Source organism: Salvelinus namaycush, chromosome 1 (genome assembly GCF_016432855.1).
Source record: "Salvelinus namaycush isolate Seneca chromosome 1, SaNama_1.0, whole genome shotgun sequence".
Lineage (NCBI taxonomy): Eukaryota > Metazoa > Chordata > Actinopteri > Salmoniformes > Salmonidae > Salvelinus > Salvelinus namaycush.
The window spans coordinates 76,968,255-76,985,399 of record NC_052307.1 but is presented as its reverse complement, the minus strand read 5'-3'; the positions used below and the strand labels follow the sequence as shown (position 1 = coordinate 76,985,399).

Below are 17,145 nucleotides of genomic sequence, written 5' to 3'. Positions count from 1 at the left end.
ATATAGGACTCGTTTTACTGTGTATACAGATACTTTTGTACCTGTTTTCTCCAGCATCTTCACAAGATCCTTTGCTGTTGTTCTGGAAGTGATTTGCACTTTTCGCACCAAAGTGCGTTCATCTCCAGGAGGCAGACGGCTGCGTGGTCCCATGGTGTTTATACTTGCGTACTATTGTTTGTACAAATGAACGTGGTACCTTCAGGCATTTGGAAATTGCTCCCAAGGATGAACCAGACTTGTGGAGGTCTACACATTTTTTCTGAGGTCTTCGCTGATTTCTTTTGATTTTCCCATGATGTCAAGCAAAGAGGCACTGAGTTTGAAGGTATGCCTTGAAATACATCCACAGCTACACCTCCAATTGACTCAAATTATGTCAATTAGCCTATCAGAAGCTTCTAAATCCATGACATTTTCTGGAATCTTCCAAGCTGTTTAAAGGCACAGTCAACTTAGTGTATTTAAACTTCTGACCTACTGGAATTGTGATACAGTGAATTATAAGTGAAATAATCTGTCTGTAAACAATTGTAGGAAAGATTACTTGTGTCATGCACTTGCCAAAACTATAGTTTGTTAACAAGAAATGTGTGGAGTGGTTGAAAAACGAGTTTTAATGACTCCAACCTAAGTGTATGTAAACTTTCAACTTCAATTGTATATTCTACTCTATCCATAGGCTTCATCAATGCCACTCAGACTTGAAGTTGATACAACAACTATGATAGCTGAGGTTCATAGATAGGTCCTGAACTAATATTCATACAAAACGTTTTAGGGTCCATACACAGATTGGCTACATACTGTAGCTAGCTACACATCCATAGGCATACAGTTATTTTTTATCCTCCACTACACAATAAGCAAGTAAATAGTTAGCTAGATATGTTACTTCAGCTGCAGTGCAAGGCAAGCTAACACAATTGTACATTCACTTTGCAGTAAATGCTTTAGCTAGCTAGATTCTTTACATCCACTGTTTCACAAGACAACAGCCTGGTTTGCTGGTTTTCTCAGGAGTCCTTAAAACATTAAACAACACAAATTACAAATTCATTCTCCTAACACTAGCTAGCTGGCCAATGTTAGCAAGTCAGATAACTTAGAGATAATTTTTTTTTAAATAGAGATTTTTGTAAATTAACTTTATGACAAAAAAATATGCACAAACGTTTGTCTCTACATTAACTAACACATTCCTCTCAATTGTACATTTTTTGCTTGACTTGTTATGACGTTATAATTACTTACATTTGGGTCCACCATAATGTTTTGTCAGCCACCTTTGTTGTGCCTTATTGCTATTATTAACTGGTTACCAATGTAATTAGTGCAGGAAAAATAAATGTTTTGTCATACCCATGGTATACGGTTTGATATACCACAGCTTTCAGCCAGTCAGCATTCAGGCTCGACCCCACCCAGTTTATAATCGCACTTATACAACGGGTGGGTTTAATCCTGAGTGCTGATTGGTTAAAAGCGCATTCCAGCCAGTGTCTATTCCAAAAGTTACCAATAAATCTATGACGTTAAAATGCCTATTTACTCTGTTCCATCTGACTGCGCAATCCACTATCTCATCAGCCAAGCCAGGCAAGTTATAAACTTGATCTCCACTATAAAAAGCATCTAGACATGTCTTTTATACTAACATTTAGTTTTCAACAGCGGAGATTTGTATAAATCTTGCTATCTGTTTCTAGATTTAGAGGGTGGTAACTTGTGGAATAGACACCGGTTTTAACCAATCACCATTCAGGATTAGGCCCACCCGTTGTATAATGTCTTCTGTTATATTCTATTGTTTCCTATTGTCTTCTATTGTCTTCTATTGACTTCTATTGACTTCTATTGTCTTTTATTAACTTCCATTGTCTTCTATTGACTTCTATTCTCTCCTATTGTGCACAAACCAGCTCTAGTCAGCTACTCCCATAGAACTATGCACCCATGACTCACAATGACACAAAAAATAATGTAATTTCATAAATCTAAATATTAATACAAATATCATAATCTGCTGTTTGGTTCTCACAAGTATAATTTTAGCACGGGCGTTTAACTCGGTTCTCCTCATTATGCCACAGGAGAAGAGAGCCTGACCAGCCCCATGCAGAGAGAGAGAGAGCTGCCATGGCCAGGCCAGGTCAGAGAGGTAGCTGCATCCTGCAGTGTGATCACAAAGAACAGAGGAGCTCTGATTGATGGGTAACCTAGGCTCTGTGATTACATCTAATTTCCTTAATGTCCCAGCAAGGATGCACAGTGCAAACGTTCCTGTTTCCACCAGAGATGAGGTAAGTTGCATTTCAAAGTGGATTCTAAATAACATCCATCCAATTCCCTAGCGAAGCCCTGACAGGATAGCCAGGTCAAGTGTACATGTTTAAGTCTGTAATCCCTGTGTCACCACAGTCTCCAGGTGGTCAAACCTTCAATGGAGAGCATCAAGTGGCGGAAGCTTGTAATCAAACATTCTGTCAATTCCCATCTTTTCCCATCTTTTTTGTGGGCGATGCTTAGCCTGCCCTACAGTATGTATTGAGTGTCGTTAATGTTTACATTCAGACACGTATGATACAGTCTCATTCTTTGACATTGAAATGATCTTTCCTATTTTGGCATTGATATTGTATTCCAATACTATTGTGTGGTATTTATTTGGCAGGCGTGATGAATGTGTGTTTCTGTCATCTCAACACCCTTTCAATAGATACAACTAACCTTATATACAGTACAGTGCATCATGTCACATGTCAGTGTTCCCTCCTTCTCTGTTCAGATAAGACAATGATTATCTGTCTCCTGATATAACTTACACCAGGTTGATGCACCGTGAGATACTCTGACCAAAATAGATTGGAAAGGTTACTGTATTGAATTGAAAGTTAGAAACGGGGAACAGAAAGTTGAGGTAGGGACTGAGATGATCCATAGATATGTGGTCATGCTGCATCTGTTCACATATAGTCAGGTCTTTATTCGGAAGTGGCAATTCATTATAGTCAGGCAAGCCTGTACGCCTACACAACCGCAGTTTCCGCTGTCTCCGGGGGCACCGAGGGGGGTGGACCCCAGCTCTGTCCAATTTCCCTGATTTAGTGGTTCCGTCATAGGCCCCGCACTCTGTTCAATAGCACTAAAAGCCTCATCCACACTAATGGGGTTCCTCCGTGACGCAAAAGAAGACTCTTGGGCAGGATGCTTTACGATAGCTTACCCAATAATGTAAAGTAAGGGGAACAAGATGATGCCCAGCTCTCCAACAGCTCTGTAATTGGGTCTGAGAAATTGGGCCGACTATTGTCAGCCACACCATCGATTCCCTGAAAAGAGCAGTTCACTGAGGAGTCAGTAGTGTGCTGTATGGGGAAGGGGATGGGAATTGATTATGGAATATGAAGTATTAACTATGTCATTGTTCCAAAAATACCACAAGACTAATGTCCAAGCATTTCACAGAGCTAGTTTAAACTGCCAACATCTTTGAATTTATTATGTCTAAAATGTTACACATGTCATCCATTTTTGGATGTAGAAAAGTCCTAAACATGCTGTATATTCTGATAATCTGGTCATTATGGCAATCAAAATTAAGCAGCTTGACCAACTCAACAATTATGTTTCAATATCATCAATTAAAATATTATAACAGTTGCTATCATATAACCCAAACATGTATATTTTACATTAATATAACAACACATGATTGTGGCCTGATAATTCTGTAGTACAGCGTTTCCCATCTCCTGTCCTCGAGTACCCTCAACAGTACATATTTTTGTTGTGGCCCAGGACAAGCACACCTGATTCTACTTGTCAACTAATCATCAAGCCCTTGACAAGTTGAATCAGGTGTTTTTGTCCGGGGCTACAACAAAAATGTGTGCTGTTGGGTAACTGGAGGACCGGAGTTAGGAAAACAAAGCACGGTGTAGTACACAAAAAAATGTCTCAAGAGTTGGAGAGCTGCAGTGTGTCTGTTTGTACAGTAGGTGGCTCTGCCAGCAAGTCCAATGAGGATGAATTATTCTCTTGATTCCTCAAAAACATAAAGCAATGGAACATTGTTAGACCTTTAAAATATTTTGAACTATTTTAGGATGATTTCTGTATCTGCCAGTCTGATTTGGCCCTGTCCTCAATGCAAGTTGTGATATCAAATGGTGCAAATGACTAGCAGATTTTTGTGAATGGAGCATTTTGTGACAGAACAATGACGTAATTTGTGTTCTATTGTCTTTACTGGTTTGTCGTAACCGCTGGACGGTACCTGATTGGCTAGTGGATGGGGCTGAACCATCTGATTGGCTAAAATTAGATAATTTAACAACTACTTAGTCAGTACAGAAACCCAAGTGGTAGATATATAAGACAGGACATTGTAGCAGGGTGCAACAGATTCACAAGTTGGTCTAAAACTTGAAGTACCTCAACTCATTCCATTGTTCCTCCACGAAAACAACCAATCACAGTAAGTAGAGAATTTAAACCAATTTTCTGTGTACATGATGCATTGGGCTAGCATGGATGGGATGTCATTTCTGTGGCTATTAGATATTGTGCTAATTTTTCAGAATGTTCCAGTGATGATAGAGGGGACAGAATGAGATAGCGTAAATTTTGCCTAGGCCGTTGACCCTGTGTGAGATGCTGTTGAGAAATGCAGTTCAGATGGCTTTTCAAGGGTAGATGAAGTGATTGTGAGAGGGTGGCTGGGTTTAGACTACAGCTCATTCCACTAATGCATGGGCTCCTGTGGGAGCCACTGGCTGGCTGGTTGGCTGGGGCTCCAACTCATAATCTAGATAGTATCACTAATGCCTTCCTCCTCAATGTCTGGTACTGCGTCTCCAAGCCCAGCTCTTCTTTTCAGTTAGAGGGGAGCACTGAGACTAGATGGCTCACTGTGATAGCAGGGAACTAGGGACTTTGGTAGGACTGTCTCATCGCAGAAGGGAAGAGAATGCTTTGGGACAGGGAGAGTGAGATGGGGAGCTTCTTCACTCCCAGTAGAACAGTGAGCAACTGAACTGAGATGGATGGAGTTTACATGCGATAAGTCATGTGTAGGGACATACGAAGATGTTTGTTTTGATCCGGATGAAATGCTTATTTTATTCTGCTTTGAGAGGAATGTGAATGTTTTTAAAGACAAGTTTCTGTGGTTGTGGATATAATGTGTTTTACCGCAGGGACCATGGTTATGATGAAGCTCTCTGCCCTCCTCATTGCCTATTTCCTGGTCATTTGTCAGATGTACAGCTCACATGCAGCTCCAGCCAGGTGAGGATCAAAGCACATTATACACACTGTAATGTCCAGTCAGTCACTGAAATGTATGTATAGACTACAGGGATGTTCATTTATAGCAATCCCAAAAGGAAACGCCATAGATCCATTGGGATACTTCCATCTTTCTGTTATTTCATATATCTTGGCAGCCACATAAATCTTATGCATGCTAATTTAAATTATTTTGTTTTCAGATAACATGATGTGATTACAGAAATCCATACCATACGTTACATTAAATGCCCTCTTTTAAGTAAAATGATCCAATTGGATTACGATATCGTAATCTAATCAATCCGGTGACTCATAAAGCCATTCTATGTATAACTTCCTAACCACTTCTATCCATTTGGAAACAATCCAACTTAATGCCACAGCAATAGGCTAAGATGATTGCTATTGCATGTAGAATATTTCCAAATGGTTGTAGAATGCATGGGTGTTCAATATTCCGGATAGAGAGACCCTGGTCACCGTTCTTACTACAATATTGATTTTGTCATAAAGCTCTAAGTTGGCTACATGTCAGCTTTTTAAAAGGAACACTTTTAGCAGATTGTTTTGAGTTTGGCTCGTATCCCTTAAAGCATGAGTCAATGGCTTTTAGCTGAAGCAAACTCACATAACCTACGTCATACTATTTTTCACCGTGCTGATGCAGTTCCAGTCTGATCAACCTAATCGCCTATGTGTTTTCAGAACTGGTTTAGAGTCCATGACAGACCAAGTCACGCTAACTGACTATGAAGCCCGAAGGCTACTCAACGCCATCGTCAAGGAGTTTGTTCAAATGACTTCAGAGGAACTGGAGCAACAAGCCAATGAAGGAAATAGGTAGATACAGCTCTCCTCATCTCCACAACTTGTTTTTAACAACATTCATTTTCATTTTCTCTAGGTTTACTTGGTGTATACTATATGGATGACACATGTTCCTATTATTCAAGAAAACATATAACCCCAAATGTCTTATTAATATGTGGCCAGTCCTTTGCTGCCTCCTATAGCAGTCAGAGCTATGGGTATTTATTAAAGACACAGAGGTATGGACATCGCCCAACCATCAACAGGGAAATCTATAGTTAAAACATATATTCTCTGTGATTATCTATGCATGGGTTTTTGGAACACTTCATTTTAATGTATTCATTATTTAAGCATTGTTTATGAGAAAGCCTGTTGCGGAATGCTAAATGATAAATAACCCTAAAGAATGGAAGAAAGCATGGGAATTAGTGCAAGAGGAATGGGATGCATGACAGCAGTTTGTTATAATTTAACTACGATGCTATAAACAGGATTGCCGCATGAGCCTAAGTAACTGAGGTCATTATAGCTATACACTATTTTCAATTGCCTGTGTTGGACTTGATAGCATGACTTTAAACTGTTATTTTTATATAAATGCAAGTAAAAATTGACTTTGAAATGCATGATGTTGGAATACAGTGTTATTACTGTAGCATGTGGATACCAGCAGGATGCATCTGCATGCCATGGTTACTATGAGCCTGTTTCTGCATGTTTGTCTCTCTCTCTAACAGCCTGGATAGACCCATGTCCAAGCGTTGCTCCAACCTCAGCACCTGTGTGCTGGGCAAACTGTCCCAAGAGCTGCATAAATTGCAGACGTACCCCCGCACCAACACGGGAAGTGGCACGCCTGGCAAGAAACGCAGCTTGCCTGAGAGCAACCGCTATGCAAGCTATGGAGACTCATATGATGGAATCTGAGCGGTCCTCCCCTCCATCAGCCCTAGTTAACCTGACCCCTCTGTTCCAGCCTAGCCTGATGATTGCTGATGCATGTGGATCTTGCTTGCTCGACCGACTGCAGAGAAACCTTGATGTCCCGCAATGTCACTGCTCTCTTTTTCTTTTGTTAAAATACCCTTTTTTGACAGAGAATAAAATATATAAGTACAAAGCAGTCCAATCCTTTAGATTTAGAAAGTGAATAAGGATTTAGTTGCACTTCCCTATCTTAAGGTTTATGATATCCCTTTACTATACAGATCATTCACAATATATACAAAGTCTTAATCAAAACCAAAAATCTTAATCAATGCTTCTTTCAACCGTGACTAGGGTTCTTGTTTAATAAACATATTTTTTTATACCAGAACATATTTTCCATCTTAATTATTCAAGTGAAACAAAGCCTTTTAGCATCTTTAATAGTTCACAACAGTTTGAACAATATTGGTAAAGCCCCAGTGTATTTGCTATGTAAACGTAAATTCACAGTACATTTGAGGTAAGTTGAATAACTAATTTGAGCTGAATCTCATTGTTTAGATCTCTGAATGTCTTTATTTTCAATGTGATGATATATATTATACATTTTCTCCAGAAAACAGTAATTTATTACCTTTGTTCTTTTTATTGTAATTTGTACATTTTGTATCTTGTAATAAATCCTGAATTTAGGAGAGGTATGTATGACCTGTCCTTTCTTTTCCTAAAAGCAGCGTTACAGCACAGAAGCGTGCGTGCAATACTGCCACATGTGTCACCCACCGCCTGGCTGACTTCCTGAACAGATCAGGAGGAATGGGCAACAGTAACTTCGTCCCCACCAATGTGGGCTCCAAGGCGTTTGGACGAAGAAGGAGAGACAGCCCCATGACAGCACCTATGTGAATGTGTTAAAAGGCCTCAGGGATATGGTATAACAACATTCTACACTCCTCTCTCTTCCCACTGCTGTGCCTCTGACTGTCAACCTCTGTCTGTCTCTACTGTATCTCTAATGCTCTTTCCCAAGCCTCTGTCTTTCCACATCTATTCTACTTCAGTACTCTTCAGACAGTCTCTTTGTAACTTTGCCGGCCTTCAAATTTGGTCTATGTCTTATGGATGAATACAAGTTGGGAGTTAGAGTTCAGTAGAAAGGAGGATAACCAGTCATTTCCTTCCATTTTCTCTCCCTGCAGAGTATGAGCCCTTTAGTGAGACAACAATACATCCCGTCCTGAACCAACTACAGACATCTAGAAACTCTTCACTGTTTAAAAAAAACAGCCTTCAAACTACAGGACTGATTTCCTGCATACCTCTTGCATACTCTGTGTTACCGATATTCATTTGCTCTATGATCATGAGGAGATACAACAACCTAGAAAACATTACAACAAAAAATAAAGAACAAACTTCTGTTATGTCTATTTTCACCAGATCATTACCCTGTACAAGCCAGTTGGTTCTGTCACGTTTTGGCTTAGAGCACATGTACAGTTTGACCCTGAGTCCCCACCCCTCCTCTCTCCTGTGTCAGCAGCACACTGCAGGGGGGCGGAGACTACATCAAGCTCCGCCCCCACAAGCTTCCCTGACCATGGCTGTGTCTTGTGCCTTGATGTAGACCACTTCTTCACATTTCATTAATTGTACAGTATGTTTAAAGAGTGAAAGGAAACCGATTGAAGAATCTAAATATTGTAACAATTGTGAATCTAAGCAAGATTAAAATGTATTTTAGATACATATGGGTCGGTGTACTTGTTTTATTCTGCAATGATCTATCTAAGCCCTTAAATCACAATATCTACTAAGCTAACATATTGAATTGTTTTAAGACGGTCATAAAATGGATCATTTAGCCATTTGATTTGTAATTTTAGGAGCCTGTAGTTATAAAAAAATATATACATAAAAAAAAGATTTGATTGAACATTGAATTTAGTCTTTAATGCTATAGCCCATAGAAACACATTAAAGACCACGTTTGTATATGGCAAAACAGACAGTTAAAAAAATAAATAATAAGGAATAAGGTTTTGAAGTGACTGTCCTATATCTGGCAATCTGGTCATGTTATTAGTGGCACATTTTGCTGTTTTTTCAACCCGGTATTGGGTTACCTTCAGACTACTCCCCTGAAGCTTGTGTGTGTCTTAGAGCAGAACAACCGACACCTTCGTGTTTAGTTTGTAGCTCTGACTGTTCCGTCTGGACAGTCAGTTTTGTGAGAAGACCTCTTCGAAATGAGGACGTTTGCGACAGAGAGTTCAGCTTGTGGATGTCGTAGAGCCAAACAGTCGATGCTGGCTATGAACCCTGTAATATGTGTCTTTCGATGGTGGTGACTTATTAGTTTGTAGCTCAGATGTTGAGGTATTACATACAATTTCGTGAATGTTTTCTTGTCCGGATCCTCTCATGTGTAGAAAAAGATTGCTTTCATAAGCCCCATGTTATGGAATAACCTTTATATCAGCGGAAAGAGGGGATTGAGCTACAACCACTACAAGACATCTCTAGCATAAACACACTTTCCCTTAGATATTCAATATTCAAATGATGTCACCTTGTGATGCATTGATGCGTCAATCAACTCTAGGGTATTTTAATCGTAAAGAGCAGACAGAGCTGATGGTACATAACACTTAACATTTCCAACATGAGCAGTTTATTATGGTACATGACACTTAACATTTCCAACATGAGCAGTTTATTATGGTACATGACACTTAACATTACCAACATGAGCAGTTTATTATTGTAACTGACACTTAACATTTCCAACATGAGCAGTATATTATGGTACATGACACTTAACGTCACCAACATGAGCAGTTTATTATGGTACATGACATTTAACATTTCCAACATGAGCAGTTTAGTATGGTACATGACACTTAACATTACCATTATGAGCAGTTTATTATGGTACATGGCACTTAACATTTCCAACATGAGCAGTTTATTATGGTACATGCCACTTAACATTTCCAACATGAGCAGATTATTATGGTACATGACACTTAACATTTCCAACATGAGCAGTTTATTATGGTACATGACACTTAACATTTCCAACATGAGCAGTTTATTATGGTACATGACACTTACCGTTACCAAAATGAGCAGTTTATTATGGTACATGATACTTAACATTTCCAACATGAGCAGTTTATTATGGTACATAACACTTAACATTACCAACATGAGCAGTTTATTTTGGTACATGACACTTAGCATTTCCAACATGAGCAGTTTATTATGGTACATGACACTTAACATTTCCAACATGAGCAGTTTAATATGGTACATGACACTAAACATTTCCAACATTAGGCAGTTTATTATGGTACATGCCACTTAACGTTATCAACATGAGCAGTTTATTATGGTACATGACACTTAACGTTACCAACATGAGCAGTTTATTATGGTACATGCCACTTAACGTTATCAACATGAGCAGTTTATTATGGTACATGACATGTAACATTTCCAACATGAGCAGTTTATTATGGTACATGACACTTAACATTACCAACATGAGCAGTTTATTATGGTACATGACACTTAACATTTCCAACATGAGCAGTTTATTATGGTACATGACGCTTAACGTTACCAACATGAGCTGTTTATTATGGTACATGACACTTAACATTTCCAACATGAGCAGTTTATTATGGTACATGACACTTCACGTTACCAACATGAGCAGGTTATTATGGTACATGACACTTAACGTTACCAACATGAGCAGTTTATTATGGTACGTGACACTTAACATGACCAACATGAGCAGTTTATTATGGTACGTGATACTTAACGTCACCAACATGAGCAGTTTATTATGGTACATGACACTTAACGTTACCAACATGAGCAGTTTATTATGGTACACGGCACTTAACGTTACCAACCTGAGCAGTTTATTATGGTACATGACACTTAACGTTACCAACATGAGCAGTTTATTATGGTACATGACACTTAACATTACCAACATGCGCAGTTTATTATGGTACATGACACTTAACATTTCCAACATGAGCAGTTTATTATGGTACATGACACTTAACATTTCCAACATGAGCAGTTTATTATGGTACATGACACTTAACATTTCCAACATGAGCAGTTTATTATGGTACATGGCACTTAGCGTTACCAACATGTGCAGTTTATTATGGTACATGACACTTAACATTTCCAACATGGGCAGTTTATTATGGTACATGACACTTAACATTTCCAACATGAGCAGTTTATTATTGTACATGGCACTTAACGTTACCAACATGAGCAGTTTATTAAGGTACATGACACTTAACATTTCCAACATGAGCAGTTTATTATGGTACATGGCACTTAACGTTACCAACATGAGCAGTTTATTAAGGTACATGACACTAAACATTTCCAACATGAGCAGTTTATTATGGTACATGACACTTAACATTTCCAACATGAGCAGTTTTTACTATGGTACATGACACTTAACATTTCCAACATGCGCAGTTTATTATGGTACATGACACTTAACATTTCCAACATGAGCAGTTTACTATGGTACATGACACTTAACGTCACCAACATGAGCAGTTTATTATGGTACATGACATTTAACATTTCCAACATGAGCAGTTTAGTATGGTACATGACACTTAACATTACCATTATGAGCAGTTTATTATGGTACATGGCACTTAACGTTACCAACATGAGTAGTTTATTATGGTACATGACACTTAACGTTACCAACATGAGCAGTTTATTATGGTACATGCCACTTAACGTTACCAACATGAGCAGTTTATTATGGTACATGACACTTAACGTTACCAACATGAGCAGTTTATTATAGTACATGACACTTAACATGACCAACATGAGCAGTTTATTATGGTACATGACACACATCACTTCCAACATGAGCAGTTTATTATGGTACATGACACTTAACATTACCAACATGAGCAGTTTATTATGGTACATGACACTTAATGTTACCAACATGAGCAGTTTATTATGGTACATGACACTTAACGTTACCAACATGAGTAGTTTATTATGGTACATGACACTTAACGTTACCAACATGAGCAGTTTATTATGGTACATGACACTTAACATTACCAACATGAGCAGTTTATTATGGTACATGACACTTAACATGACCAACATGAGCAGTTTATTATGGTACATGACACACATAATTTCCAACATAAGCAGTTTATTATGGTACATGACACTTAACATTACCAACATGAGCAGTTTATTATGGTACATGACACTTAATGTTACCAACATGAGCAGTTTATTATGGTACATGACACTTAACGTTACCAACATGAGTAGTTTATTATGGTACATGACACTTAACGTTACCAACATGAGCAGTTTATTATGGTACATGACACTTAACATTTCCAACATGAGCAGTTTATTATGGTACATGAAACTTAACATTTCCAACATGAGCAGTTTATTATGGTACATGACACTTAACATTTCCAACATGAACAGTTTATTATGGTACATGACACTTAACATTACCATTATGAGCCGTTTATTATGGTACATGGCACTTAACGTTACCAACATGAGTAGTTTATTATGGTACATGACACTTAACGTTACCAACATGAGCAGTTTATTATGGTACATGCCACTTAACGTTACCAACATGAGCAGTTTATTATGGTACATGACACTTAACGTTACCAACATGAGCAGTTTATTATAGTACATGACACTTAACATGACCAACATGAGCAGTTTATTATGGTACATGACACACAGCATTTCCAACATGAGCAGTTTATTATGGTACATGACACTTAACATTACCAACATGAGCAGTTTATTATGGTACATGTCACTTAATATTACCAACATGAGCAGTTTATTATGGTACGTGATACTTAACGTTACCAACATGAGTAGTTTATTATGGTACATGACACTTAATATTACCAACATGAGCAGTTTATTATGGTACATGACACTTAACGTTACCAACATGAGCAGTTTATTATGGTACATGACACTTAACATTTCCAACATGAGCAGTTTACTATGGTACATGACACTTAACATTACCAACATGAGCAGTTTATTATGGTACATGACACTTAATGTTACCAACATGAGCAGTTTATTATGGTACATGACACTTAACGTTACCAACATGAGTAGTTTATTATGGTACATGACACTTAACGTTACCAACATGAGCAGTTTATTATGGTACATGACACTTAACATTTCCAACATGAGCAGTTTATTATGGTACATGACACTTAACATTTCCAACATGAGCAGTCTATTATGGTACATGACACTTAACATTTCCAACATGAGCAGTTTATTATGGTACATGACACTTAACATTTCCAACATGAACAGTTTATTATGGTACATGACACTTAACATTACCATTATGAGCAGTTTATTATGGTACATGGCACTTAACGTTACCAACATGAGTAGTTTATTATGGTACATGACACTTAACGTTACCAACATGAGCAGTTTATTATGGTACATGCCACTTAACGTTACCAACATGAGCAGTTTATTATGGTACATGACACTTAACGTTACCAACATGAGCAGTTTATTATAGTACATGACACTTAACATGACCAACATGAGCAGTTTATTATGGTACATGACACACAGCATTTCCAACATGAGCAGTTTATTATGGTACATGACACTTAACATTACCAACATGAGCAGTTTATTATGGTACATGTCACTTAATATTACCAACATGAGCAGTTTATTATGGTACGTGATACTTAACGTTACCAACATGAGTAGTTTATTATGGTACATGACACTTAATATTACCAACATGAGCAGTTTATTATGGTACATGACACTTAACGTTACCAACATGAGCAGTTTATTATGGTACATGACACTTAACATTTCCAACATGAGCAGTTTACTATGGTACATGACTCTTAACATTACCAACATGAGCAGTTTATTATGGTACATGACACTTAACGTTACCAACATGAGCAGTTTATTATGGTACATGCCACTTAACGTTACCAACATGAGCAGTTTATTATGGTACATGACACTTAACGTTACCAACATGAGCAGTTTATTATAGTACATGACACTTAACATGACCAACATGAGCAGTTTATTATGGTACATGACACGCAGCATTTCCAACATGAGCAGTTTATTATGGTACATGACACTTAACATTACCAACATGAGCAGTTTATTATGGTACATGTCACTTAATATTACCAACATGAGCAGTTTATTATGGTACGTGATACTTAACGTTACCAACATGAGTAGTTTATTATGGTACATGACACTTAATATTACCAACATGAGCAGTTTATTATGGTACATGACACTTAACGTTACCAACATGAGCAGTTTATTATGGTACATGACACTTAACATTTCCAACATGAGCAGTTTATTATGGTACATGACACTTAACATTACCAACATGAGCAGTTTATTATGGTACATGACACTTAATATTACCAACATGAGCAGTTTATTATGGTACATGACACTTAACGTTACCAACATGAGTAGTTTATTATGGTACATGACACTTACCGTTACCAACATGAGCAGTTTATTATGGTACATGACACTTAACATTTCCAACATGAGCAGTTTATTATGGTACATGATACTTAACATTTCCAACATGAGCAGAGTATTATGGTACATGAACACTTAGTTATTATGGTACATGACACTTAACATTACCATTATGAGCAGTTTATTATGGTACATGACACTTAACGTTACCAACATGAGCAGTTTATTATGGTACATGACACTTAACGTTACCAACATGAGTAGTTTATTATGGTACATGACACTTAACGTTACCAACATGAGCAGTTTATTATGGTACATGCCACTTAACGTTACCAACATGAGCAGTTTATTATGGTACATGACACTTAACGTTACCAACATGAGCAGTTTATTATAGTACATGACACTTAACATGACCAACATGAGCAGTTTATTATGGTACATGACACACAGCATTTCCAACATGAGCAGTTTATTATGGTACATGACACTTAACATTACCAACATGAGCAGTTTATTATGGTACATGTCACTTAATATTACCAACATGAGCAGTTTATTATGGTACGTGATACTTAACGTTACCAACATGAGTAGTTTATTATGGTACATGACACTTAATATTACCAACATGAGCAGTTTATTATGGTACATGACACTTAACGTTACCAACATGAGCAGTTTGTTATGGTACATGACACTTAACATTTCCAACATGAGCAGTTTACTATGGTACATGACACTTAACATTACCAACATGAGCAGTTTATTATGGTACATGACACTTAATGTTACCAACATGAGCAGTTTATTATGGTACATGACACTTAACGTTACCAACATGAGTAGTTTATTATGGTACATGACACTTAACGTTACCAACATGAGCAGTTTATTATGGTACATGACACTTAACATTTCCAACATGAGCAGTTTATTATGGTACATGACACTTAACATTTCCAACATGAGCAGTCTATTATGGTACATGACACTTAACATTTCCAACATGAGCAGTTTATTATGGTACATGACACTTAACATTTCCAACATGAACAGTTTATTATGGTACATGACACTTAACATTACCATTATGAGCAGTTTATTATGGTACATGGCACTTAACGTTACCAACATGAGTAGTTTATTATGGTACATGACACTTAACGTTACCAACATGAGCAGTTTATTATGGTACATGCCACTTAACGTTACCAACATGAGCAGTTTATTATGGTACATGACACTTAACGTTACCAACATGAGCAGTTTATTATAGTACATGACACTTAACATGACCAACATGAGCAGTTTATTATGGTACATGACACACAGCATTTCCAACATGAGCAGTTTATTATGGTACATGACACTTAACATTACCAACATGAGCAGTTTATTATGGTACATGTCACTTAATATTACCAACATGAGCAGTTTATTATGGTACGTGATACTTAACGTTACCAACATGAGTAGTTTATTATGGTACATGACACTTAATATTACCAACATGAGCAGTTTATTATGGTACATGACACTTAACGTTACCAACATGAGCAGTTTATTATGGTACATGACACTTAACATTTCCAACATGAGCAGTTTACTATGGTACATGACACTTAACATTACCAACATGAGCAGTTTATTATGGTACATGACACTTAATGTTACCAACATGAGCAGTTTATTATGGTACATGACACTTAACGTTACCAACATGAGTAGTTTATTATGGTACATGACACTTAACGTTACCAACATGAGCAGTTTATTATGTACATGACCCTTAAACATTTCCAACATGAGCAGTTTATTATGGTACATGACACTTAACATTTCCAACATGAGCAGTTATTATGGTACATGACACTAACATTTCCAACATGAACAGTTTATTATGGTACATGACACTTAACATTACAATTATGCGCAGTTATTATGGTACATGGCACTTAACAGTTACCAACGATGAGTAGTTTATTATGGTACATGCCACTTAACGTTACCAACATGAGCAGGTTTATTATGGTACATCGCCACTTAAACGTTATCAACATGAGCAGTTTAGTATGGTACATGACACTTAACGTTACCAACATGAGCAGTTTATTATAGTACATGACACTTAATTACCAACATGAGCAGTTTATTATGGTACATGACACTTACATTACCAACATGAGCAGCAGTTTATTATGGTACATGACACTTAACATTACCACATGAGCAGTTTTTATGGTACATGACACTTAACGTTACCACATGAGTAGTTTATTATGGTACATGACACTTAACGTTACCAACATGAGCAGTTTATTATGGTACATGACACTTAACATTTCCAACATGAGCAGTTTATTATGGTACATGACACTTAACATTTCCAACATGAGCAGTTTATTATGGTACATTACACTTAACATTTCCCAACGGAAAAGGGCTGGAGAAGGGGGGGGCTGTAGGGAAAAAAGAGAAAAAAAAAAGGGGAGAAGGGAG

General features: G+C 37.4%; 1 protein-coding gene across 2 annotated transcripts; it reads left to right on the top strand.

The window, feature by feature from the left end:
- The first annotated feature begins 4,407 nt into the window (after positions 1 to 4,407).
- Positions 4,408 to 7,426, top strand: LOC120056886 (calcitonin-1). Of its 2 annotated transcripts, XM_039005158.1 has the most exons (4): positions 4,408 to 4,480; positions 5,202 to 5,292; positions 6,001 to 6,135; positions 6,846 to 7,422. In XM_039005158.1, exons 2-4 carry the CDS (start codon positions 5,207 to 5,209, stop codon positions 7,033 to 7,035), a joined length of 411 nt encoding a protein of 136 aa, XP_038861086.1. In that variant the 5' UTR covers positions 4,408 to 4,480; positions 5,202 to 5,206; the 3' UTR covers positions 7,036 to 7,422. The 2 variants fall into 2 exon arrangements, with proteins under 2 accessions (XP_038861086.1, XP_038861078.1); XM_039005150.1 differs by lacking the exon at positions 4,408 to 4,480 and having other exon boundaries at positions 5,186 to 5,292; positions 6,846 to 7,426.
- Positions 7,427 to 17,145: the final 9,719 nt, after the last annotated feature.